Source organism: Haemaphysalis longicornis, unplaced genomic scaffold (assembly GCF_048455015.1).
Source record: "Haemaphysalis longicornis isolate Haplotype H1 unplaced genomic scaffold, Haemaphysalis longicornis Haplotype H1 scaffold_7, whole genome shotgun sequence".
NCBI classification, from domain to species: domain Eukaryota; kingdom Metazoa; phylum Arthropoda; class Arachnida; order Ixodida; family Ixodidae; genus Haemaphysalis; species Haemaphysalis longicornis.
The window spans coordinates 44,381,005-44,407,643 of record NW_027526422.1 but is presented as its reverse complement, the minus strand read 5'-3'; the positions used below and the strand labels follow the sequence as shown (position 1 = coordinate 44,407,643).

Sequence of the window (26,639 nt, the reverse complement as noted above, 5' to 3'; positions counted from 1 at the left end):
GTGCCGTCAAAAGGGGGTGTGCAGTAAGTGCAGGACCGGAAAGGCAGGAAAAGAGAACGGCGTGGAATGAAGGAAACGAAGTGCCGATAAGGGGGGACAATGAAAGGAGCAGCAGGCAAGCAATGCCGCTTGTGAAGCAGGCAAACGGGACCACAGAGACGGCTAGAATGCAAAAAAGCGCAATTGGTGCGTTGTGTGCTGAACACACGATAAATGCATGTTGTTGGTGCGACAGTGAGAGTGCATTGAGGACGCGCTGGAGAGTGATGGAGTAGGCGCTCCTGTTTATCATACAGGGGTGAGACAGCTGAGCATGTTGCACAGTTATGGTACAAATCTGTTTTCCTGTGCCAAGCTGTTCCAAAAGCATTAAAATTGTGCTACGCTGCTCCAAAATAGCCTTGGTAAGCAAGGATTCTGACGCTCACGTCAGTTTCAATGGGATAAACGGGACTTGACCGCATGAAGCTGCTGCAGTGGCTCAGTGGCTAAGGCGTTGTGTTGCTGAGCGTGAGGACATGGGTTCGATTCCCGGCGGCGGCCGCTTTTCTGATGTGGGCAAAAAGCAAAACGCCCGTGAGTATGAGGTTTTGGCGCGCCCAGGTGGTCAAAATTAATCCGGAGTTCTCCACCACGGTGCCCCTCATCGCTTGCATTGCGTCGGCGCTTTAAACCCTACAATCAATCAATCAAAACTTGACAGCATGGGTTTCCAAGCAGCCCCAAGATGATGCCGTTTTTGATTGATTGATTGATCAGTCAATCAATCAAAAGGATGTGGGAATCGGATAGCCAAAATGTCCCAAGTTTTTCCAGAAGTCACATTTTCGAATTGCATGTTATATATTATGTACATTTCCAAGGTTTCCTCATAGAAAACAATTGCAAAGACTGTTTCCACGAGTTGGCGGAAACACGACAATATTTGGTGCTCGGTATCTCCGGAACGACACTAGCGGGCGCCACCATCTTGGTATGGTTAAATTGGCCGTGTCCTAGTCTCCCGCATTCCGGTTGCCTTTTCCATTGTCTCCCACAAGCAAACAAACGGCCGCAAGACAGATGGTGAGACAAAAAAAAGGATAGCTTCTGTTAGGGAGTGATTGGCTCCCTTCTCGCGTTTGTGGAAACAGCCCTCCCGATCTCTGGGCGAAACGGCTGCTGCGTAGTTCAGGTGCTTATACTCGGGGACAACTTTCTGTGGCATCAAGGCTACAGAGCCGAACACGTTATTTCACAATCAAGTACTTCAACAAAAATAATTGGCTGGCGGTAACCTAAGCAAGTAAAAAATATACAGTTCTTATTCTTTAGCCTTGAAATGGTAATGCCACAATATATGAAACAGAGAGCATTATTTTTTAGATTTTCAGATTTCTGTGGTTGCGGCCGTCGCCACTGGCATCGCGTACGTTCTCTCCCGGAAAAAATATGCCGTCCTCCTCGACGGCCTTCGGCAGCTTGCCATTTCATTCCCCGCATAGGATTTTGAGGAAGCTCGAGAAGCAAACGCTGTCAGAACAAACTAAGCAAGTGGTTTGCAAAGTGTACGCTTTCCACAATTCGTTCAGTTAGCCAGTTTTCTGGCGTAAGTGTGCGTAAGCGTTAGTGCACGCTTCTCTTTCGGCATACTGCGCCCGTGCTGTGTAAGCACGCTACACATATCGGTGGTGCTGCCCAGTTTTCAGCTCCAGAAGAGTTTACAGATCAGTGCATGCCTTCAAAACTGTAGCGCTGACAAAATTCACTTCACTTCTGAACGGTACAGAGTTGGACGGTATACTCCACGGTCAGTCTGAGTCCTCCAGTCCAAGCATTGGCTTGTGTTTACAAACAAATGAAGCATGGGGGAGGAGACGCAATATGCCTGCATGCCCGGTGATCGTGGTTCAGCACGCAACCAAGGAGCTGATGCGAAGAAATCAACGGTAGCAAATGCGTATCTGTCACCCTGAAACTGAAACCGAAACCAGTTTATCGGGAACTACTTTGGCGCTCTAACACAGGGCTGCTAGCTCTCCTTCCTCCCCCTCCTCCTATAGCTTGCTTTCTCTTCATTGCCAGAGGAAGTTGTCCCTGAGTATAGTGCGCTTCGCCGATCTTGCCCCTTTTTTAGGTTACACGGCCGGCTGGGTTTATCATTAGCCTATTTATCTCTTGCGATACTGAACAGTGACGTTGTTGCGGCTATAATGCTTGAAAACATGTGCCAGGTTACAGGAAGTTGCACGGTTCGAAAGACTGAGTTCATCGAAAACGACTTCAGCGTCATTTGTCCTTGAGTGTGAAACACTGTGTGTGTGTGTGTGTGTGTGTGTGTGTGTGTGTGTGTGTGTGTGTGTGTGTGTGTGAGAGAGAGAGAGAGAGAGAGATCGAGGTTGTTGAAGCGAAATCTTGAACTCATTGCGCTGTTATAATAGCATAGCAGTTCCTGTTACTATTGCACACGAGTAATAATTGGCGTTGCTGAACTGAAGTTTATTGCCAAAGGCGAGGTAGCTAAGAATAGCAATGTTACTCAAATTACGGTCATGGTGAACATGCACCTTGGAGATAGAAATGGGAGGGGCTGGTGGTGGGCAACCATCATCACCTTATTTTGTGCAACTTTTGCCGTGGCTCTACACTCGGTCGTACAAGGCAGTCTGGGATTACGAAATAATATTTTCAGCACTTAAATAATTTAAAATGCACCTTAGGGTTGCAGCGTTCCGCAATTTTTTAACCACTGTCTTCTTTGTCAATGCGCAGAGCCCCACTTCAACATTGAGATACTACATTAAAAAGTACTCTTTTCTCCCAAGGCTGTTTCAATGTTTGTACTCCAAACTGACTAAAAAATGTACTTTTCCTCCTGAGTTGCTACAAATTTGACAATTTAGACTCCTAAGATGACGTTTTAAATGTCGTTAGCTGCTCCAAAATAAGGTTCTGCTCCAAGATTGAGATTTTGCTGCTCCAGAATTTGTTTCAGCTGTCTCACCTTTGATCATACTTAGTGCTCCAGACCAAAAGTTTTGTTTTGGACTAGCCTTATTTTTGTAGGGAACCATAAGTAACGGAACCACCATCTATCTCTCTTCAGTCTCTTCAAATTTAGGCATTGGCTTTTTGCACTAAGAACACTGTGCTAGCTGACCAGGCATGTCTCGATTATGAGGCATTGATAAACCTTTTCCTTTGTGCGCTTAGTGAGCTTCTAATCATCCACAAAGTTGCTAAGGCACGTGAAGTCGCCTCCGATTGCCGTTTGCTCATCTTGGGGTCTACAACATGGTCTTGGGGGCCGGCGAATGCCACCTTAAAGTCTTGGTGATTGACATTTTACTTGCTACCGTCTGTACTTTTGTCCTGTCTAGGTTGGTGCAGTCAGCAACCGCCTATTGTTCATCCATGCTTTTCGATTCGTTTCCACTAACCACCTCTGAGGAGCACTGGGAGGCCGTGCCGTGCGTTCTGGGCCATCAGGTCCGGTTAATCGATAGGGCTGTGGAGGTTGCTGGCGAGAGGAATATGCCACTGGCTACAAGGGTGACCTGAATGGCATTGACCAGGTTAAAACTCTCTGTCGGTCTTTTTGCCGCGGGTAGGAGTTGACTTCTTCGGCCTCCACTTTTCAATGTAGCAGGCGATGACCAGCGAGCAGTGACCACGTGTAATTCCATGCTTTTGTCCCAGTGGATCTGGACTTGGCTCCACATGCTTTTGCGCACAAGCCAGCCTTTTCAAAGGCTTTCGTTCAGTTTTGTTGGTGGCCTTCTGAGTCATCTCACCAGTATCATGTTTCACGTTCACGCCAGCTTGCTCAAACCTGTCTCACCAAGCCACTGTTTTTGATCACTTGATGTAGCCCCCTCATTAATGGTGCTGTGGATTGTACACAAATTCATTGCTAGTGCTTATCTGCATAAGCAGGCATGCATTTGCTGCAGTGCTCACCACATTTGCTCTGCTCAACAATTAACCTGCCGACACTGCTTTACTGTTGTGTTTCTTCTCCTTGAATGCACGTGCACCTTCCAACACTTGGAATCTTTGTATTCTTTCCCTTGCAGTTATGGGATGTTCGTGATGGCATGTGCAAGCAAACGTTTCCAGGCCACGAGTCTGACATCAATGCAGTGACGGTAAGTTTGGCAGTACGCTTCTAAAGGCAGCACGTATTACAGGTCTAATATACTTTGGTGGCCACGTGCGGTGGCAGTAGTGGTGGTGACTGATCGACCCGTGCCCTGGTGTTGTGCGCAGTTCTTCCCGAACGGGTACGCTTTTGCAACGGGGTCGGACGATGCGACGTGCCGCCTGTTTGACATCCGGGCAGACCAGGAGTTGGCCATGTACTCGCACGACAACATCATCTGCGGCATCACCTCGGTGGCCTTCTCCAAATCGGGACGCCTGCTCTTGGCCGGCTACGACGACTTCAACTGCAACGTCTGGGACTCCATGAAGGCCGAGCGTGCAGGTGAGCAGTCTCAGCAGGGCCCAGGTCTGTCTCTGCCTTGCTGTTGTCAGCCGTGCCTTTCGGCATCACCAACTCCTGTGTGCCCTGGGGCAAAAAACTTTCCATCTCTTCCTGAAGAAGGTTGAGGGAAGCGCAAAAGCTAAAAGTGCATCTAACGTTCGTTGAAAGTGCGCCCACTCAATTGTCAAACCTTCAAAGACCCAAATTGCGAATAAAGAATGAACCCATGCGGGTTCATTCTTTATGTATAAGAACTATATATTGTTGTATTTCTTAGGTTACACGCAGCAAGTTATTTATGTTGAAGGACTTCAAGCTGCACAGCGTTACAGCATGGTTCGGCTCTGTAGCCTTGACTGCATTGCCTCAGAAAGTTGTCCCCGAGTATAGATGTCCCTTCCAGCAGGGTTATGCCACACAAAATAATCTGGAAGGCAGTTCGCGAATTGTCATAGGAAAGGATGCCTGAGGCCTTGCCTTAGCGGCAACTCTGCATAAGGAAACTGTCGAGAGCAATGCAGGCCTATGGTGAACTTTGTTCTGCTGCTGGTTCAAATCCCAAGGCTCCTGTCGTCCACAAGCTTGTGCCTCCAGTGACGCAAATATGGCACCACCATAAGCAGCCAATGGGGTAAACCCTGTGGATCGTTGTTTTGTACCGTTTCTTCAGCCATGATCCGCAGCCCTGAGGATGTTGGAGAAGAATTTGGCAACATTCCAAGGCAAGGAGATAGCCAGCGACGGAAGCGGTGCTGGTGGTGTTATCCGCAAACTCAACACTAGTCTGACCTGTGCGCGGCGGCCATGTCTGCGACACGCAGGAAGTGCGAAGTTGCTGTTGTTGAGGTGGTGATTGAGGGCCTTGCATCGCTTCTAAAACTCCACTCTCCTGGGTGGGTGCGCTGCTGCCGCCAGCCACAAAGGCTCCAACCCGTAACTCTGCTGGGGAACTCCACGCTGCAGTTCTGCAATCAACGTGGAAGCGGTACTTGGTGTATGCACTGTTGGCATAGGGCGTGATTACATGCCAAAGTTTGTGGGGCCCTTGATTTATCCGAACTACCTTACCACAAGACTGTCCACATCGTCTGCGAGGAAGTGTGTGCTGCTGCCCCTAAAGCTGTCCCTGGCGTGCCCTAAATCACAAAATTTTAAAGGAAAAAGTGTTGCTGGCATAGTATATTGGCTGTGCAGAGGGAACATGCATGAAGTGTGTGTTAGTCAAGGCTGCCGGCCAGTTCATCTGTTACAGGCAAGAACAAAAACAGTTCTGCTGGATTATCATTACCAAGCTTCAGTGGCATTTCTTTTTGTGACATCGTGCTCGACGTTGAAAAGTGAATGCAAACTTCATGTGCTGGGATCTGATTGCGACTGAAAGACAACTCTCGGGTGCAGGCAGTGAAGTCCACGTGATAAAGGTTCATCTTTACGGCGCAAAAAAAGGACGAACACAGAGGGAAGGAAAACACAGGGCAAGTGTAAAGATCCACAGGATACCCGCCACGGTGGCTCAGTGGCAAAGGCGTTGCGCTGCTGAGCACGAGGTCACGGGTTCGATTCCCGGCCGCAGCAGCCGCTTTTCTGGTGTAGGCGAAAAGCAACAACGCCTGTGTGTACGAGATTTCGGCGCACGTTAAAGATTCCCAGGTGGTCAAAATTAATCCGGAGCCCTGCACTATGGTGCGTTAAACCCTACAATCAATCAATAAAGATCCACGGGATAAGCTGAGCAAATGAAAAAAATGTTGGATGGATGCTGGAACACTGTTGACCCGTTTGGCAGCAGAATAAGAAGTGGAACACCGTGATGATCTCAAGGCAGCAGAGGAAGGGAAGTGGAAAGGAAAGAATGATTTGTCGCAACATATAAGGAGAGAAGCGCAAGAGTAACTGGTAGCAGAGATCAGTGGTGAAAGGCGAGGCCGGACAGAGCAAGTCAGCAGATAAAAAATGAGTTGCAGAAGGAGAAGCATTGAGCGAGGGAGTGAGGGAAGCAGCGTGGAAGCAGGTAAGAAAGAAACAGCGGGACGATTATCTCTCAACAACCTCTCTATCAAAGCGGTATTCACGTGAGGGAGCCTTTGATGTCTTCACAAGTGTACCTGTGCTCAGCCAGCTCCTTCGGTCACACAGAGGATGCGATTGTTGGAGGGATGTTACTGCTTGCAGACCATATTGGTCGCCAATCTCTGTGACAGAGCAACGCTGCTTAGCGGCTGTTGCTGCTGAATAAAGCCTCTCTGTAGTGCTTCAAAGCGGTATTCACGTGAGGGAGCCTTTGATGTCTTCACAAGTGTACCTGTGCTCAGCCAGCTCCTTCGGTCACACAGAGGATGCGATTGTTGGAGGGATGTTACTGCTTGCAGACCATATTGGTCGCCAATCTCTGTGACAGAGCAACGCTGCTTAGCGGCTGTTGCTGCTGAATAAAGCCCCTCTGTAGTGCTCTCATCCGCCGCCCAAAAAGTGGCCATGGACGTGATGCAGGCGATGCTAGCTAGGGCTTGGCCACCTAGAGATGTTTTAGGCTTACCACTGTGGAGAGTGTTTGACTGCAGCTTTCATTTGGAACACACAACGATTCATAGCGCAGCTTTCAGCCACATTATCTGCTTCTCTGGTACCTGCAAGCTTTGTTGCAGCCTAGAAATACTTTGGAACTTTAGTCGCTGTTAGTTGCCAGATGAGCCTGCCAAGGATCAGATTGTTGGCACCTCAGGAACAAGAACTTCAACCTGCCACTGGGGCAGCGAGCTGGAGAAGAACCGTGACACGCACCCCCAGGAGACACACGGTGGACTGCTCTGCTGTGTGAATACCCCTTGAGAGGGCCACTGTTCCGTATCAGCCGTCGTATGAAGTGGACGATTTGTTCTCTTGCGCTATTAATGGGTAGTTCAAAAATTGCTTCATTACGAAGTTTGCCGGTACTGCGGTGATCAATTGCAAGAAGCAAGTCGCCACATAGCATGGTTTCCTACTTTTAAAAACAAATTGCTCGGGAAGCATCTGTTTGGGAAAAAGATGTCTACTAAACTTTTTTTAAGGGGAAATTACAGTTTAGTGTACATTACAGTGTACAGAATTTTTCTTTTAAGGCAAAGAATGTATTTTTCTGAAGGAATGGGAAAACGCTTTCAGTGAGCAATGCTGCATTCGGCACTACAACAAAGTTCCCAGGAAGCACTTGAGGGCAAGGAACGTGGAGGAAAGAAGGCTTAGGTGAGGCCCTGACGGCCACCAGTGCATTGAGAAAAGTGTGAAAGAAGTCGTGTGGTTTTTATCGCTCTCATCGGCAACCGCGTCTTAGCAACGGTGCCGAAGGCCGGCCCATCCAGACTTTATGTCACTGCGTGGCCCAGCTGCACAAGTCTCCACTGTTGTCCGGCCGGCAGGCAGAGACAACGCAGACGACAGCAGAGCAATCAGAGGCAGAGGTGGCGGTGCGTAGGCGCAAAATACAAGCAAAAAAGGACGACTTCTAAAATATGTGTTTCCGGCTTCAATAGAGATGATGTCAGGGCTTCTCCTGAGCTTTTCTTTCCTGCACGGCAAGGCAACAGATCAGGGTTGAACCAGGGTGGAACTGTCTTTTGCAGTCAAAACTTTTACAAACTGTTGCGTTGCAGTTTGGGGCATCATCTCGCAGCCAGTGCTGCAACTATATAAACGAGGCATGGTTGCTTTAAGACAGGTTCCCGGCCTTTTCCGTGCAGTTGCAAAGCAGCGAAGATGGTTGGCCAGATGTTTTCATCGTGGAAATGGAAACAGTTCATAGAGTAGTTAAGGTCGCTGCTAGACCTTTAGAAGCAGCTACGGGGAGGGAGGTGGGGGTGGGGGTGCGTGCAACCTGTGTTGAGAACAGAATTTTCCCCCGAACAAACCAATTTTAGAGGCTGATGGAGACATTGTCATTGCTGCTGTTTTTGTCATCTTAGTTTAAAAGTTGTACTTGTACAAAGGTTACGGTTGAGTGGAAAGATGTAAATTGTAATTTCTCATTTCCGGAGCTGAACTTTGAACCTTCGTAACTTGTGGGGCAAGTAATACCTAACTTTTGGGAATTATTTTAAAAGATGTTTGAATGAAAATTTCAGGGTGTGTTTATAACACCAACATTATATGGGCTGCCTAGTATCACAATGCTGTGAACATCAGTTTTCAAGCTTGGAGTGTCCAACAATGTTGGTGGGAAATAAAATGAACACCAGTCATGTATTCATTTTGTCCTTCATCGCGGAGCAGTTGCGTTGGTTTGAAGTGTTTTGGCTAGGCTGTGAATTTCCCAAATTTCTTGGGGCCGGCCGAGCGCACTTCTGCTACTTGCACCTTCTTTTTCCGTCCATGCTTGGACGCCGGGGGTGGTCTCCAAGGGGTACGTTTTGTGCTGACGCTGTCTCTCCTCTCCTTTACCCTCGTGCAGGAGTGCTGGCCGGTCACGACAACCGCGTCAGCTGCCTGGGTGTTACCGAAGATGGCATGGCAGTGGCCACTGGGTCCTGGGACAGTTTCCTCAAGATATGGAACTAGGGTGAAGACAGCAGCAGCACCAAGGGATGGGAGACGGCAGAAGGAAGAGAAAGAAGACTGGATATCACCCCCAGCCCTCTTTTTTTCTTTTTTTTTCCCCCTTCCCCTCACCCTGTTCTTTTACGGACGACCCCGTCCTCCTCCTTGCCCCGGCCTGTTTGGTTTTCTTTCTCTGCCTCCCTGCCCAGTCCTTGCTGCACACTTCCTCGTGGCGCTCTCTTCAGCCGGTGTCGACCGGTCCACCACCTCCTCCCGGAAAAAGGCGGAAACTGTTCTGTGGGCACCTTATCGCTGCCGTGCGCCGACCCAGCGTGGGAGTGTCCGCACCACTGCTTTCCCACCGCCGCCACCTGTACACACACACACACACACACACACCGATAGGGCGATACACTTGGGCGGAATTTGAAGGGGGAAAGGAGTTGTGCGGTCCCCTGTGCCGGTCCCCCGTTGCTTCTTTCCACGGGGTGGGGGAAACTGGGGGAAAAGTCGTGTGCTGCTTCGTATTGCACTGGACCAAGAAGCTCGTGTACTTTGTTTTCCACGTACAACCATGCCTTGTGCCCTCCCCCAACCCCTTTCCTCAGTCTCCCACGCTCTCTGGTCTAGCTTGTTTCCTCCCGAGTGGCCGAAGGACATGAATGGTCGGCGGATTTCGTTTGTGCTAGGGGTCTGCATTTCGACGTGAGCGTTGGGCGCCATTTCCACTTGGCCCTCGAGGTCCCGTACCCTTTATCCACATCAGTAGAGTGGCGGCTACCGTCCGGTTGGGAGTGGTCGCATGCACTTTAGCCATCCTCTTCTTTTTAACTTTCCCTCTTTCCTTCAGTCTGTGTGAGGTCATCCTCTGTAGGGTGGCACCTTGGAGTGGCCGAGTCCCTTTTTGGGTCACGAGCATGTGTGCGTGCATGTGTGTGTGTGTGTGGTGTGTGAGTGAACTGCATCAATGGAACAAATATGCTGCTGCGTGAGTGTGTCTGTTTGGGGTCCAGGCTACAGGCACCGAGTCGATGGAGCGAATCGAAACGTCTGGTCAGCCGCCCAAAGCCTCTCTCTGCGGTTGTTTTCTGATGCCCCCCTAGTGCTGCTGGTGTGGGAGAGAGGGCTTTCTAATTTCTGTAGGAGTGGAAGCAAAGCGTATGCGAAAAGGAGATACTTTGGGCACAGCAGTTTTTCAATTCTCTAGTCACAGGTGTGTGAGCATCTGTTTTGTGCGTGCTCAAGCACAGAAAGTATGGGGCTTCTGGCAGAGCCCCTGTCTGCATTTTTCCTCTCTCTCCCCCTCTCCCTCTCTCTCCTGACTTAGCTTCTGAGAGTTCTACATGATTCTTTGTGTGTTTTATTACTATCTTAGAGTATTTGTTCACAATTGATTGCTACTCAGCGTAAGTTTGTTTCGCCTGTTTTAGCGCTTTTCGCTTTGAAGCCTCCTCGTGGCTGCTGTCCGAAGTGCAGCCATTTTGTGTTGCCAAGAGCTGCCAGTGGGACACGTTTGGGGAGGGAGATGTGAACGGACGCATCGTTGTTGTATCTCTTCGTTACGGTTGCCAAGTCTTCCTCATTTTTAAAAGATTTTTTTTTGGCCTTCACCGATGGCCCTCGAAGGCACCTCCTTCCACATTGTACATAGCTTTGTATAAATGTTCAATTGGGTGCTGAGCCCTTCCTCCTGTGTTGGGTGTGGCGCGTGCTGCACTTCGTAAAAGGCTTGGATCTGCTGCATCGTTTGTTCCGTTTCCTTGTTTGGTGGCAAGATCTGGCGAGAAGCTGTGTTGGCCGGATGATGCGCACAAAGGGAGACACGTCTGGGTTGGCAGGTGTGTCTTGTCCTTTCGTTTCGTCTGATAGGAACCGGCTTCTTGCTCGTCTTGGCCTGGCGAGTTTGTTTCCGTTGTGTCTGTGTGCTCACACTGTACAGAGTGTGTGGTTGCTAGTGTGTGCGTGAGGCAAGCTCTGAAAGGGGCTTGAGCTGCAGATGCCGTCACGCTTGCGTGTACCGTTCTTTCTGGTAGAAAGGCTGCGTGCGTGCCGGGTGCTGTCCCCTGCCTTTTGTGGGTCATCGCTTTCCCTCGGCACCCCACTTTTTCTCTCCCCAGCTTACTTTACTGACAAGCACAACACACACAAACACATACAGCGCCTCTCCTCTTGTGCCGAGCTTTTATCACCTTCCCCGGCCCTCCTCTTCCCCTCCTGTGGCTCCTTCCTGAGCACCCTCTGAACCTTCAGTTTTTACTTCGCTGCGCCCACCACAGCGAGCAACAACTGGACAAACCATGTGTGGTGGTGCCGTGAACGTGCGTGTGTGTGCGTGCGCAGACTTGTACGATGACCGCGCTGCTGTTTGCATCTGAACTGTCGTGCAGTTTTTACATCGTGCTTCTGCTCGGTTTCCTCCCTCTCTCCCGCCCTCGGTTGCTTCTCTCTCTCTCTCTCTCGTTCTGTCGCGGAAAGGGCTTCTGTGCGCGTAGTGTTGTACGTGGTGTTGCTGCTTGCGTGCCGGTTCTAAGGGCCCTGCCCGCTACCCTGGCCATGCAGGAGAGAGTGGTGCGAGGCCCAGCGTTTACTTAGGCACACCCATCAGGAGGTGTGCGTGCGGCCAGGCCAAGCGCGGGCGGGCTTCTCATTCTGTACGCTAGCCCTTTCCGCCTGTGTGTACAGAACGGACCCGACATGGACCGCTCTTGGTTTTCTTTTTCCTTTCGCGATGGCTAGCTCTTGGTTGTGGCAGTGTGCTGGACATTTTAACGGGGGGACGCTGTTGCTCTCTCCCTCTCGAGCCCATCTTCTCGGCTGCCAAGGGTGCCCTGTTGTCTGCCCTCTCCGCGGTACTTCATATGCTCAACGGATGAGCCGAGCTAAATGTTGAAAGGCAATGTGGCACCGAGGGGGAGGCTTTTCCCCATCAAACAGGGTTTTGTGGGAGGGGTGGTGTTTGGGCAAGAGCCCCAGTCCATTCACCGCACCCCAGTCACCCTCTTTATTCTAAGGACAGGCAGTCAGGTGCTGTGCGGACGGTGGGGGGGGCGGGAGCACGTGCAAAGCCCCGCGCCGTGTTCCGTGCCCCCTCCAGCTCGCACAAGCGCGCTGGTCAGCCCCAGTGCAATGCTGTGAAGAAGTGCAGACGGCGTGGGTGCCCTGTGGCGGCCTGCCTGCCCCGCTGTTGCTGCCGGCATCCGAGAGGGTGGGCCAAGCCCCGTGCGGCACTTGTGTCGGCTGTAGAGCTGCCTCTTAGTTGTGTTACTCTTTTTCATTAACTCTGCCCCCCCTTTTTCTTTTCCCCCGTTTTCCGGCTGCCATTTTTGTTGTTTGTGTTGCCGTGCTATTGAAGGAGTATTATACACACCTGCCGTGACGAGAGGAGACAAAGTCGTGGGGAATTGCCCCTCCCCTTAGGGAGCTACTGTTTCGAAGCGCAACGGCAGTCTTCTCTGGACGAGGATTTTGAGAAAACGAGAACCTATACATATATTATAAATATGTATACTTGCAGACACTTCTGCGTCGTCGCTCGTATATATATATAAATACATTATATATATTATATATACAAATACACGCACATACACACACACACACTGACACATGCATACCTATAGGACATTGCTCGGGTGGTTATGCCTGGGGGAGTTCCGGCTGCGGCCGACCTGTCCCTGCGCTTTCCCGAGTGCAACAACTGCCATACTTTAAGAAGACGACGACAGTGCTGACACGCCGGTTCTTTCCGAGGTGTGGAAGCAGGGCGGATTCTGCAAAATTGATGCCTCCCTCCGTGAGCCCCTCCGACTAGGAAACGCACGCGTCCGAAGTTGGGGGAGACAGCTAGGAGTGCGGTTTTGTTTTTACGTGGTCCGGAGGGACGGAGTGCGTGTCGGTATTCCCCCGTCTCCCCTTTTTCATCGTTGCTGATGCCGATCGGGCCCCCTCCCCCTCAGTCTGCTGAGTCCCTGCTCTCCGGCTGCGTCGAACTTCCATACACTTCTTTTTTATATACACGCGAGAGGAACGAACGCGATCGGTGAAATCACCTGCCTCGACCGACGGAGGGAGAATCCCTGGCGCGTTGCACCGCTTGCTCTGCCAGATCTCAGCCCGTCTGTTGGCGCGGTTTTTTATCCTTGGGTTCCTCGTCGGTTTCGGAGCACGGAACGCCTTCTCTGCACCCGAGTCTGAGGAGGACGGTCGTGGAGAGCAGGATAAAGAAGTGCGAACAAATTGCCCGAGACTTTATACATACTATACATATAAGCGAGTGTCTCTTCAAATGTCTGTGCGCAAATGGTGAAGCGGATAACTTAGACCAAAACTTGGGACTGAGCCCCGGTCCCGGTTTCTTTTCTGAAGCGAAACTGCCCACTGCAGCTGCTATCCTGGTCGGCCGTGGAGCATCCCACCGACATCGGCGTGCGACGGCCATGTGCGCGCTCGCGCAGCCTCTGAGGTGTCGTTCCCCCGTGGGCGAGAGTGCACTGCACCAGGCAGCGGTGCCACACTTCTCTCCAGTGACCCCGTCGGCTATAATCCGCGCGTTAGTGCTCCGGACACAGTCGCCTCCCAGCCTTAATACACGCGCAGGGAGGTACACAAGTGAGCGCTCCCAAGGTAGTCGAGGCTTCTCGACCTTCCCTACTGAGAATTTTCTTCCCGCCGTCGCGATCTGTGCACAACCACAACACTCGGAGGAACGGAAAAAAAAAAAAAAGAAAAGCCAAGCTTTCAAACAGCTTTGGCGGTAGTTGTCAAGGTTTTGCTTGGCCCTCCTCGTATTCTGAGCCACCCCGTTCGGTTTCCTTTTCTGTTCATCTCCCGCTCCTGCAAAACGTTGGGGAGAACCTTCCCCGCGGCTTTATCATTTCTACTTTATGTTCTTCAGGGACTCAAAAACGAGGGTTTCCATCAGCCACACACAAACGGGCATGATGCAGGCCTGGGGTCGGAGTGGCCCCTCGCAAAGAAACAAACCGCCATGGTGTCGCTAGTGGGTTTAATGGACGCAAATTGTGGGGAGGGGGGGGGGGCGAAAAGATGTTCCCGGGTGTTTTCTTGGGGCACCTGGTCAGCCTGTGTGTCTTATTTCAGTATGTAGCTTTCAGTCTTGTTTGTGAAACCAGTTTCCTTGTGTATGTTATTTAACTTGTCCAATAAAGCTGTTTGTCTTTACGTACAAAATGCCACGTCGGAGCTGTTCCCTCAGTGGTGTTCTTCCCCAAGACCTCTACCAGTGCAAGCCTTTTTGGAACAGCGTGCAGGACGTGAAACAGACCATGCTAGCATACGTGCCCACTTTTGTTGTGCATGTGCTCCTGCTTCTTTCCATTGCCCAAACCTAGGATTAAAAAAAACGGGTGATTGGCTTTTTCCTGGCCTCCAAGGCGCACTTGATGAGTCACTGGTACAAATGGTGAAATTTACCATTTTGCACAGCACATTCACTATTGTCCTGATTTCTGAAAGACAGCATCGGACTTCCGGCTCACTGGAATAGTGGGAAATCGAGCCTGTTGAAACTCGTGCGATTGAGGGTGCGTTGAGCTTTATGGTGGTGACAAAAGTTCCACATTGTGCTCTGGAGAAACGGCACTGTGGACGTACGCGCGCCTTCTGTTCCGTTCTGAAGAAGTCCTCTTGCCGACCTCGTGTGGTTGGTGCGGTCGACCATGGCAGGACGCGTGGGGCTTCAGCCCCACACCCGGACGCTTGAATCCCAGGAGCCTGTGACCACGACCACGCCGTCAGGGCTGACAGACAGGGATGTCACCTTGTTCTCGTGCCCGGTGAGATTGCCTGTAAAGGGTGGCAATGTCACATCGTCCAGCTACTGCAATCTCACCTGCTTTCCGTTTGAATGAGAGATAAGCTTGTTTAATAAAGAAAAGCACAGGATTCGTTTTTAAAGACGATTCATGTTGACATTGCCAAAATATGTTGGCATACGTAAGCCAATTTACCAAGTCAAGTTAAACTGCCACAACTACAGCCTTGTAGGTTGTAGTTATAAAAAATTGCAGTGGGCAAGTAGCTGTACTGACTCATCGCTGCTTTTAAAATGTGTTACTAGAGGTCTTTCAGTGGCGCCCCTTCTGGCAGCGCAGCGCCCATTGCCTCATGCGGGAGGCAAGACTTAAGTTTGACATCTTGGGTATAGAGTATTCGTGCAAAGGCTTTACCCTGAAGCGCGGGTGTCTGAACGGGCGTAAGCAAACCGGGAAGAATTAGATGACTCTGCTACCCAACTCGCGCCATAGGTGAGCAGTGGAAGCGGAAGGGCTCACGGGCACGTCTGCTTCCACCACTTCCGGTTCGAGAACTTCCCTGGCCTTCTGTGCGCCTGCGGCTTTCACGCGCGTGTTCTTTATTTTTCACAAAGTTCTTATCTTCCATAGAAGCTCCTGGTAGCGTCCATCGTTGTTATTCGTTGAAGGCGCGATGTATGAACTTATTTTTTTTTAACCCGCCGGCGCACGGGAGGCCAGGAGAGCTCTCGATCCGGAAATTGCGGGAGCAGACGACGTACCCGTGAGCCTTTACGCCTTTTACCGCTGATAGCTTGCACTGACGTCAGTGAAAGGACTTCTGGAATATGCGTCCGCCATGCATATGAGCCGCTCACATTCCCACAGTCACTGCTAGGCTCGCATGCCATGTTTCGCCGTGGTCATGAGCGCGATTTTAGTTCACACCGCAGTGGCACCCGGGGAAGAAAAAAGCCAACGAACAGCCACTTTTTATCAATACCAAAGGTCGTGGGGAAACAGTGCGACCGCATGAAAGCGTTGACCACGAAGTGGCGCAGCCTATGGTTGGCGCGCATTAAACGCGCCAACCATCGAGAACCGCAACCTGCAAGTCTGCGGCGCGCACTTTATTATATGCAGGGGTTTATCGACGATTTCTGTTTTGAAGGGGGGAGGGGGAGGGGGGGGGGGGGGGCATGGTTATGAATTTCTGGGCAGGGTGCTCGTTGTTGTGGAATCGGGAGGGGGGGGGATGTATAAATCCCTGATTACAGATGAACAATTGATTTCGACTTTGACAGCGTAATAGCGGTGATGCATTGAAAGGTTAGCTTTGTAACTTTTTTCATCTTGTGTTCTTAGGAAATCCAGTTAAGCTGTTCGACGAGATAAACCCTAACTAGGCTCTGTCGTTTCTCCTCGGCTACAGCGCCAACAACACGGATCCCTCACTGCACCAACGTCTTGAAAAACAGCGCGCCGAAAAGCGGGAAGCCGAAGCCCAGGAACGGCGTGCCGAGGCCGGCGCGGCGGCTACCGGGACCCAGCCCTGTGACGACCGGCCCCTCTCGCCGCACCGGACAGTTCTTTTTCACCGCACACCAAAGCTACCTCGCGTTTTGGCAAACTGTGTTTTAACAATCACAGAGCTTTGAAAACAAAAGTGAAGGTAGTGGAACACAAACAATTTGAAACTAATGGTGTGATATCGTATCTGGTGTTTTAACGAGCAACACATGCGCTAATAAACAGGCGCCGTAGTGGAGGGCTCGATACCACCGCGAGTTCTTCAACGTGAATTGATATCGCACGGACCACGGGCGCTTTCTGAATTTCGTTTCCACGTGCCCTCTGGTTCAACAGCCGAGCGTTCTAGCCATTGATACAGCGCGGCGTATGCATTGAAACTGTACAACCAGGTGAAAGACCTTGAAAGAAAAGATACCTCTCCAAGTGGGAGCACTTTGGCTTCTCCGAGCCCCTTCGTCGGCAAACTCTTCAGCCAGCCGCTAGAGAAATAATTGTGGGACTCCAGGAATTTGTAGGCTTTCATCTGGCCGAGGGCCACAAAAATTCACTCGACGATGTCGCCGTGAGCGACATTTGGCGACAGGCTGGCGTCGATGCCTGTGACCATTCCCGCGCGCAGCGTGCAGGGATCGACGTTCTCGCACTGTTCAATCGTTTCTGTGTACCATACACGCGCAGATCCAGTCAACTGTGAGAAGCAGCCCTCGCAAAAGGGATGTGTACTCGAAAACGCTGGAATTTGCAAGCAGAAGACGAATAGAATCCTGTCACAACACCAAGAAGGCAAGACGACGTATCCGCATACGCCGCATAGATGCATGGGCGCCATCATCGTTCACTCCCAGATGTCATCCGCTAATCGAACATTTGCATGTTCATCTAATCACCTTTCGTCATCAACTCATACCCTCTTATCTGTGCCCTGTGGAAAAAAAAATCCCCCCACCTCCCCGAAGGGGATCGTGCGGAAATGTGAATGCATTGGGTGCACCGATGAGTGCGGTGCGAGTAATTATTATTAATGGCGTACTTAATGAAGAATCGCTATCAAGGCGCCAGGCGCGCGCTCCACTGCATTATATAGATTCCGAGCGCAGCGAGCGCGGAGAGGAGAGAGAGCCCGCCGAGCTCCGCGATGCGAGCGCCCTCACACGCCCGAGCGCGCTCCTCCTCTCCACTCACTATCCGCTACTCCGCCCGAGCTCCGCGATGCGAGCGCCCTCACACGCCCGAGCGCGCTCCTCCTTTCCCCTTGCCCTCCGCTACTCCCGCCCGAGCTACCACCTGCTCCGGTTGCTAGGCGCGCCACAGCTGTTGCTAGGGGCGAGGAGGAGCGCGGAGAGATAACACCTGCGGGCGCACGCCGACGGAGCACGACAACCCCCGACTAAGAAATGCATTCTCATTTAAAAGCAGAGGAGGAGAAAGAGGAACTTGCACGCGCTTTGAACGAGGAGGAAGTAGAGAAGAAGAAGGCGAGCTTGCTCGCGGCATCTCGTGTTCTCTCCACAGCTGTTGCTAGGCGCACGCCGACGGAGCACGACAACCCCCGACTAAGAAATGCATTCGCATTTAAAACTGCTCGACGGAATCTCTCAGCGCGCGCGCCTCACACTAGCGACAAGCGGTTCGCAAGCATGGCGGCCGCGAGCCCGCGGATGTGATGTCACGTGCATGCTAAGGCGAAACCTTGATTGCACGCACAAGGCGGCCCGCTGGGCAGAGAACCCTTTGGACGCCGCTCACAGGCCATCGCCCCTCACCGACTCTCCTGGTGGACAAGGTGTCCCAGACGTGGACGTCGTGGTCGTCTGCGCCCGCGAGGATCAGCCTTCCCGACAGCGACAGGCCGCAGCTGGTGAAGGCGGTCGATTCGCGCGGGTTCTGGTATCGGCACACCTGCTGGTCGCTGCGCACGTCGAACAGCCGGCACGTCTTGTCCTCCGAGGCCGTCGCGAACACGTGGCCGCTCTTGTGGAACTGCGCCACGAGTACAGCGTCGGAACATGCGTGCTGTTATTTCCAAAGATACCCACCAGGGAAACTGCGGAGCTTCCCTTGAAGGGTGCCGCATTTGTAAAGTTAGTGGCCGGCTGAGAAAATGGAAATGCTTCGTGTAAATGTGTTTTTCACATTGCTTTAGGTCAGTGGTTCTCAGCCATGGCTGCCTCAGGGACCCCTTGTCGGCTTGCGAAAATGGAGCACATGTTGATCGGTGCCATAATGTCAAGCAATTTGCACTTGCAGCGTACGCCGCCCACACACTTATCGAATGTCCGCCTTTTCTGCTTGACGTTAATGACGATGCGCGTTATAATGTCAAACAATTTGCTCTTGAATCTAAGTCTTCCAAACACCTATATGCTGCTTTTTCTGTCGGATTTTTTTCTTCTCATACCTGACGTGTTGTTCAAAAAACAGATGTTAAAATGTGTGCTACGCGGGGAAACTAAGCGTACGTGTAATGCGGCGAAGCCACCTTTTTGCATTGCAAGAAAGTGCTGGAAAAATCGAGAAAAGAATGGCGGGGGGGAGGGGGGGGGCGCGGGAGTTTTGAGGGAGGCTTCGCGGTCCACTCAAATGCTTTCGCGGACCCTCTAGGGCCGGCGGACCCCCTTTGAGAACCACTGCTTTAGGTTAACGAACTGTTTTACCACCTCTCCTTCCTCTTCACCCTCGCTGTAGTGTAGCTTCACCAGCCGCAACGCCCTTGCTCAGGCCAAAGGTCAAGTCATATTCGAAGGTCTCTGAAAACCTGGTTGGGGTATTGTATAAACATTCTCACGTTGAAAGCAAACAAGGCAACGATCACCGAACGAGAGAAATTTCATTAGCCCTCCTGGGGCAGCCTCATTGCGACAAAAAATGACTGCGGCTTAGTTCAGGTAGGCCCGGTTATGTAAGTAAAGCTTGCGTAGCGAGCTCGGCACAGATAGATTAGAGTCCTCGCTCCCTCCTCCCATCGCACAACGGCTGAACTGAAGCACTGGCCCGTCATAGCAAGTAACTGCGAGGCAGCAAAGAGCGGTGCCGTCTCCCTTTTAAGTGATCGGTGAGTCACGTTGTATCACTTCTTCACTGCAAGGTCAAACTGTCACGCACGCCGAAACTCGCACGACTGGGCCAGTAAAGCTCTCACAACTACCTTCGAAACCCGTTTGCATCTATAGTTTCGGTTTGCGTAGTTGAAACAGTGCCTCTGTATGTGTACTTACGCAGACTGAGCTCACGTCCGCTTCGTGCTCTCGAAACGTCTGGAGGCATTCTTTCTGGCGTATGTCCCATAGCTGTTGGAAGAAAATGAACGGGGTCTTACATGTGCGCCAATAAAGAGCGCGATTGTTCATGCAAGTCTGTCTATTCGGTGGATCAAAGAGTCGTGAATACAACTAAACCACTCCGCAGCAGCAGCTGCTTACGAAGGCAGAAAATGCGAAAACTGAAAACAAGCACCGACGCCTTATACACTTTAACTCTGTAGACTTATTAAAATCGCGAATGCACTGTGAAACGTGATTGGTGGCGCTTCACCAAGCGTTTTGTTAGACGCATGTAGAGACATGTTAAGGCAAAATACTGTATGCGAGAACTTTAGGGAATACGTGCTTTCTGAAAGACAAACCTCGGGCGCCTAACATAAAATAGGATGCGCCGCCGCGGGCGGTATTCTTTGTTTCGGTTCCGATTTCGTTGAAATGCTTCGCCTTGTAGTACCGTAGAAGCGCAGTCAAAACGTGCATGCCGGTGAACGCTAAAGCTTGTCCTACCTACTTACTTCTAGTACTGTATACTACTAGTGCATACATAAATGGTTATACAACAGCCACCGGCAAAAAGTCGGGTTTTAATAAGCGCGATCGGCTAGCTACCGGGAAGCGACGGCCACAATTCATTGCTGACCAATTTTGCGCTGGTGGTTTCTACAGTTACGGCCAATCTTTGTGGCCGAAGTGAAAGACATGAAAACAGTATTTCAGGAAGGTAACGACGATCGAACAATGTCGGGCCCGATTCGATCTCAGCACTTTGTGACGGGTGCTTCAACGTCACGAAAATCTGGGAGGGAAACGGCAGGGAGAAATGGCAGCCTGGAGTATTGATCTCTGAGCAAAACTGGCGGTTTTGCGTCGAATAAAAGCTCCAGAACCAAGCCAGAACTAGCAGGGATGGCTCTAGCTCCATTTGGAGAGGGCTAGTCGAGTGAAAGTGGGGTGCGGTAATGGTTTAAGACAAGTGAAACACGAAACGCAGGATCTGTAAATTAAAATAAAAAGTCATAGAGCCTTTAGCATTTAGTGCCCCTTAACTTGCTCACGAGTGTGCGTGCTTGTGCCCAGTGCAGGAACCAAATCGCAGGTGCGTATAAGTATGATGTTCATAATTTAACCCCATTAGAGTGAAATTTCCAAAAAATATTGATATACAGTCGAGTCCACTTATAACGATACCGTTTATAACAATATATCGGATATAACGATGAACAGTTATGGCACCGTCAACTTTTGTATTCTTCCTATGGTAAAATAAACCGCTTATTACGATGCTCCAGTGCCACGATATTGGATATAACGATTGAATCCGGTTATATTGTGCACCAAAAATGCAACAGTGATGACTCTAATGACGCAGTTGCGCAGCTTACTCAGGTAGTGTCTTCGTAGGAGGCCAAATGCGTCACACAGTCCATTGGGGACTTTATTTCCGCCAAGGACATTTACCTCATCTAGGTGCAGCACCTGACATGCTCTTGGAAAAGATTTGAGCTAGCTTCACACGCGGCAAAAGGTGACCGACTGTGGCTTCTTTTCCGCGAATTAGTGGTACTACAACCTTGCTGGCATGCAAATAAAATGTTTTGAGCTCTGTTCCATCTTTTTATTTCGCAACCCGCTTATAACAATTATCGGTTATAACGATTAGATTTCCTTGGCACTTGGATATTGTTATAAGTGGACTAGACTGTATCTACATTTGCATCTGTAGTGTTGATGCGAGGAAATTAGGGTTGCCACCTTCCCCCGAAAGAAAAAAAAAGTAAAACCCGGCCCTTCAGTGGGTGGTGGGGGGGCGTTAAATATAGAATGTTGAGTTTGCGCTGAAAAAAAAAAGCCATCTTTTTTTCACATGCATTGCCATTTATTGTAGGGGTTTTCTAGACAGAAATCAACACGATGTTCGGGCTAAAAGTGACAGGTTTTGGCAATTGCTCTTAATGTGCTGCACTGAAAAGTACCCGCGCATATTTTTTATTCTTTTCTTCGAATCTCAACCGCGGCGGCGGCATTTCGTTGCGTTCCTCCCCTTATCCACCTCAGGGAGCGCGCTCACCCACGCATTTTCTCTTCTCGCGTGTCTTTGCGCAGCTTGTCGACACACATTTATCGTCGTAGTTGTTGAATTGACGCTTCTAGAACGTAGAAAAGATAATCGCGCCCGGATGGCCAAAAAACCGACCAATGACGGCCGGCTGTCATCTATAAAAAGCCAGTCGGACAGGTCAGAAACCAGGTACGTGGCAACCCAGAGAAAACCGATTCGGCGTCTTAAGCTACCGAAAAATAAAGCACGTTTAAGCCAATTTCATGCCCTTACGAGTGAAATTTCGGAAAATCCGGCCTTAGCTGTCTTCCATGTCGATCAGTTTGTCGGTCAATTAAGCGAGGTTGTTTTTACTAGTGCGCATTTTTCTTTAAATAATCGATTTTTTCGCGCCTCTAATCGGGAAATGTCCTGCCGGCGCCCATGCACGAATGCAATGTTGTTTGTATTGAAATGAGAATGCATAACTTTATTTATTAGAGCGATAGATCTACTATGCAATGCCCAGCAAGTCATTCACCGCGTCGCAACGACCTTGAGTCACCGGAGTGCAGGCGTAGAAAGTGTGACGTCATGCCACGTGATCCTCTACGGAGAGGTGTCGCTGATATACGCTCACGCTCGGAGCCTCGCCGCTGCGGTACCACGTGACTAGGCAAGTGTTCAACGGCTGCTTCGCGGCCGGTGCTTAGTCGCTCAGTTTCTCCATGGGCACACTGGCTGGGTCATCTGTTCGCATCAGCTTTCGCTCGAGATAGCTGGATTTACAAGCGTTAATCCTGCAGCCATTTTCTTCCCCTTAGTGCTGCCTCTCTTGGTATTAGGGGCGAAGCCTCTTAGGGGCTGGAGCTGTTGGCGTCTTCTGTCGTCGTCGTAATTCGTCGTCGTAATCTTCATCTCATGTAGACGGTACTAAAACACCGGGAAACTCGTTCACGCCTCGCCCTAGAACGCAACAAACACCGGCAAACTCGTTTACGCCTCGCGCTAAAACGCGTCGTTCTTCACAGACACGAGACTTTTACAGCAAAGCTGTATATACCTCTACCCCACAAAGGTTTCATCTTCGTCGGCAAAAACGCCAAGGCGCCAAGAATGCACTTATAAACTGCATGCTTCGCCCCTTCCCAGGTTCACGTTAGTGGAGAGGGCCCGGGATTTTTTATTTTGTGACGGCTAATTGCACCACGTCTCTAGCGTCAAAAGAACATAAGCACCTGTTCGTATACGATTCGCGCGTACACCGTGAGAGAGCGAAATGCATGCACATTACACGAGTGGTGTTGTCCACGGATCCAGTGACGAAGGTTGTGCGCTCGGGATGCAGCGACAGGCTTATGACGTCACCCTCGTGACCTTCGAACGTCACCACCTTCTGGCCCCTCTCCAAGTCCCACAGCACGCTGCAAAGAAATAACGCCGGTCAAGAGAAGTCGGCGGTGGCGAATCAAACCAACCGGCCTAGACTTTTTTTGCCGGCGTCGCAGTGACCGCTAGACGCCAAAATTACGCGTCCTCAAAACTTGGAGGCTTATTTTAGAGCAGTTTATTTATTTCCCCGGCCAGCGACGGAAAATTTCGGGGCCGAGCGTTGGCCGATACGCTCCCGCGGACGTGCGCTGTGCACGCCCTCGTCAGGCCTGACATTTGGCAGTCCGAAAGGCCTAACGACGTTCCAGTCAGCGTCAAACTCATTGCACGTCAAGCACCGGGCACCTGGTAATGCCATTAGACCGGGAGGCGTAACGTTAGGCCTAACGACTGGAGAATTCCAGGTAAAAGTGTTGCAGGCTGCAGCGGGTGTTCGCTGCCTCGTGGGTTAGTAACACTACGTGAGCTTTCAGACGCAAAACAGAGGCTAACAGCACCGCTTAAAAATGCCATTCAGGTTAATAGTCTTTAGAATGGTGGCTTGAATTTGCGCAAGAGAAACGGCAGGACGCCGCGCTCTCGTTTTACCCCAAGCCGGTCGGTCGGTTCGCTTAATTGGCCTTGGTCGTGTGCAGCATCGGCACCGCGTGCACTCACATGCGCGTGTCCCCGGAGCCCGTGATGACCTGCGAGTCGCCGAGGAAGCGCACGCTGGACAGGTACCCGTCCATGCCGGCCAGCTCTCGGCGCACCTTGGCGTTGGTGCCGCGCAGGTCGTAGATGGTGCACATGTTGTCCATGCCGCCCACGGCCACGTAGTTGCCCACCTCGTCGAACGCGCACGCCATCACCCAGCTCGAGCGGAGCGGGATCACGCGCATCTGCACGAAATCAATCCAATCAATCAATCAATCAATCAATCAATCAATCAATCAATCAATCAATCAATCAATCAATCAATCAATCAGCAGTACTCCGTACATGTATCCACCATTCAACGAGTTCACCCTCTCTCTGGATCGCTCACTTATATGCACACATTCACTACATACTTCAGCTTTCTTAAAATTGAGGACGGGGATAAAAATTTGAGCCCTTCACCCAATGAAGAGGACAGCCCGGTGAAGCCGGTGCTCTGGTGGGATTCGCTATTTTGGAGTTTAGCTGTAGTGGAGATTTGCTAGGTTGAATTAAAAGTAAACTCTACGTCGCAAAGGAAACACGATTGGCGGGTAGATACAATGACGTTTTATAATAGCGCGATGACGCCAAAGACAGCGCAAGCTCTAATGCGCCGCACACGTGGTCGCCGAAGAGCGTGCGGCTTTGCGCAAAGTCAGGGGGGAGGGATATACGCCGGGCGTGACTGGCCTCGAGGAGATACCGTGGCGCCACCTATGAGTGACGTCACTTCTAGGACGCCTGGTCGTGTTGTCGTCTGCTACAGCACATTTCCTGTGCGTATGCGACCGCATGTTTGTTGTTGTTGTTGTTGTTGTTGTTGTGGTGGTGGTGGTGGCCACCGTCTTTCCCCATCTTGTGGATTCGATGCGAATTACTCAAAATGTTCTCTGCAGACCGAACAATCCGGGCAAGCAATCAGAAACTCGCATCTTCCCGGCGACAGCACCGTGTTTAGGTAGTTGCTACCATCGCGACCCACAGCTCGTACGCAGCCAGCTAACGTCAAGGACGATGCAACTGATGCCGAGAAAAAGTACGCTGTAAATCCATTATGAAATACTTGTGGCGGGACATGTACGAAACTGTGTGCGCAAGGAAACACCTTGTAATAGCGACAGAAGCGCCTCGCTCACTTGTGATCTCAGCGCGCCTACTGCTCGCATTGCCTGGTAAATGAATGACTACGCGAGAACAGTGATCGGATTGTTTCGCCGCACATGTAAATGTGCTGCTATGATCTGCAGTTTGGCTTAACAGTTCCCATTTCCCCTACAATATTTTTATAGTTATACCGGGATTTGATCAACGATCACAGCCGTAGCCTGTACTCGCACGGCTATGTTTACTTTTCGCGACAACTTTTCCTCAATGTATGAATGGTATGAACGCGAGTTTTCAACGCCTTCGAGCGGGTTTTGGCATGGCTATATTTAGTTTTCATTAGGACCTCGGCGTCGGAATTGAGCCTGCCTTTCTCTGGTATCAATTTCGAAACTCACGACTGCTCACAGAAGGCGAGGCTTTGTGCGAGGCAAAACACGCCGTTAATGATTTGGAGTAATGGGGAGTTTTAGAATAGGAGAACCCAGCGTTGGGGACACCCAAGAAGTTAAGGGAACCTAAACGCAACACGCGCGCACGCGACGAGAGGGTCTTCAATAGCTCGCATCCGGGTTCGAATGCACGTAATCGAATGTTGGGAACTTTAGGCTTAGCGTCGCGGCAGATATTGTATCGCCGTTATCATTACAGTAGCGAATGACAGTCCCTAACATAACTTATCACCGCACTGTCACCCCCCTTGCCGTATGTGGAGCTCTGTATCCGCGGTAATTGCCGTTTAAGCGATCGACGATCAAGATGCCTGCCACGGGCTCGACCGATTCCTGCGCGCAGGTATCGCCACCCTTCGGCCACACCGTGCGTGAACGGGACGGCGGTGCCGGTCGGCGTAAATCGCGACGGATATTTGAGCATCGCTTTAAAAACCACTGCTGATGACACTACCTACCAAAATTCTTCACCACACTAAATTCCACTTTCACCAATCTGGAACTTCTTTTCCACAACTTTTGTGATTTTAAAGAGCGGCGGCATTGTTGCTGTCGCGACGTGCGTCGGCTCGAGTCGCTCCGTCGGCCGTGCGGGCACGCACGGCGGGTGCGTGTGCGGAGCGTTTCGGCGATCAATACACGCTTCATGGTTTCCTGCATTATAAATTTCTTGCAAACGAGGGAAATCTAGAAACTTAACTCGGCGATCGTCGTAGTCTACATTGTTGATCGGGGAAACGAGCCGCAGCTTACGCTTACACCGGGTTCGGTCGCATACACCACAACGCTCAAGTTGTTTGCGGATAATGTACCACAGTTGATACGGTTATAAAGTCCCCATGAGGTCAAACTGCGATTGACACACTGAGAATTAACTTCAAACGACGGAAATTAACACGAAAGTACTTTTAGAACGCGCGTCCTAAACGAAGTGGGTTCTGCAAGCTAACCACGCAGCAAGATAGGAACGGTGATCCTACAAGTGACGTCAAAACGATCGCAGCGCCGGCCTCTCCAGTGGTGGGCCTCGCGGCGAGGCTATGAAGTGGGGCTCTAACCATATACTCCGTACGGAGACGGCCATGCTTCACTGCGCAACACAATGTGGGAAAGCCAGCTTGCATGCAAAAGCCAAGCTTACACCCCCAGGCAGCACAGGACTGTTCGGCCTAAAACAGGCCGGTGTACTTTGGCCGGTGATTTTCTGTCCGGCCGTTTTCCGGCAGCCATGTTCGGCCCATGTCCAAATGTGGGCCTTTTGGCCGTATACGGCCGTACTCCGATGGCTGTCCAACGGCCAGTGTCCGTCGGCCAGTCGACCGGCTTACAGTCATACGGCCAGATTCCAGCCGTAGGGCTCCGGCCATTCCAAAGCCACCCGTGTACGGCCGAAGTACGTCCGCCGGAGGACAGCCGAGATGCGGTCGTCGGACTCCAGCCGGACTACAG

At 51.0% G+C, this 26,639-nt stretch overlaps 2 protein-coding genes across 3 annotated transcripts in view; one reads left to right on the top strand and one right to left on the bottom strand.

Moving 5' to 3' along the window:
* Gbeta13f (guanine nucleotide-binding protein subunit beta-1) overlaps positions 1–14,167 on the top strand; it is a 37,566-nt gene extending 23,399 nt beyond the window's left edge. Inside the window, exons 6-8 of the mRNA XM_077677033.1 lie at positions 4,056–4,127; positions 4,249–4,465; positions 8,892–14,167. Of these exons, the coding sequence (XP_077533159.1) occupies positions 4,056–4,127; positions 4,249–4,465; positions 8,892–8,998 (396 nt within the window). The 3' untranslated portion in view covers positions 8,999–14,167. The remainder of the gene's footprint in view (positions 1–4,055; positions 4,128–4,248; positions 4,466–8,891) is intronic.
* Positions 14,168–14,514: 347 nt separating this feature from the next.
* Positions 14,515–26,639, bottom strand: part of LOC144145419 (guanine nucleotide-binding protein subunit beta-2-like) — a 64,391-nt gene continuing 52,266 nt past the window's right edge. For both annotated transcript variants that reach the window (XM_077677031.1, XM_077677032.1), the window contains 5 exons: positions 23,611–23,834; positions 22,856–22,985; positions 19,479–19,550; positions 18,027–18,243; positions 14,515–14,782 (listed from right to left, as the gene is read on the bottom strand). In XM_077677031.1, coding sequence (XP_077533157.1) covers positions 14,676–14,782; positions 18,027–18,243; positions 19,479–19,550; positions 22,856–22,985; positions 23,611–23,834 — 750 coding nt within the window. In that variant the 3' untranslated portion in view covers positions 14,515–14,675. The remainder of the gene's footprint in view (positions 14,783–18,026; positions 18,244–19,478; positions 19,551–22,855; positions 22,986–23,610; positions 23,835–26,639) is intronic.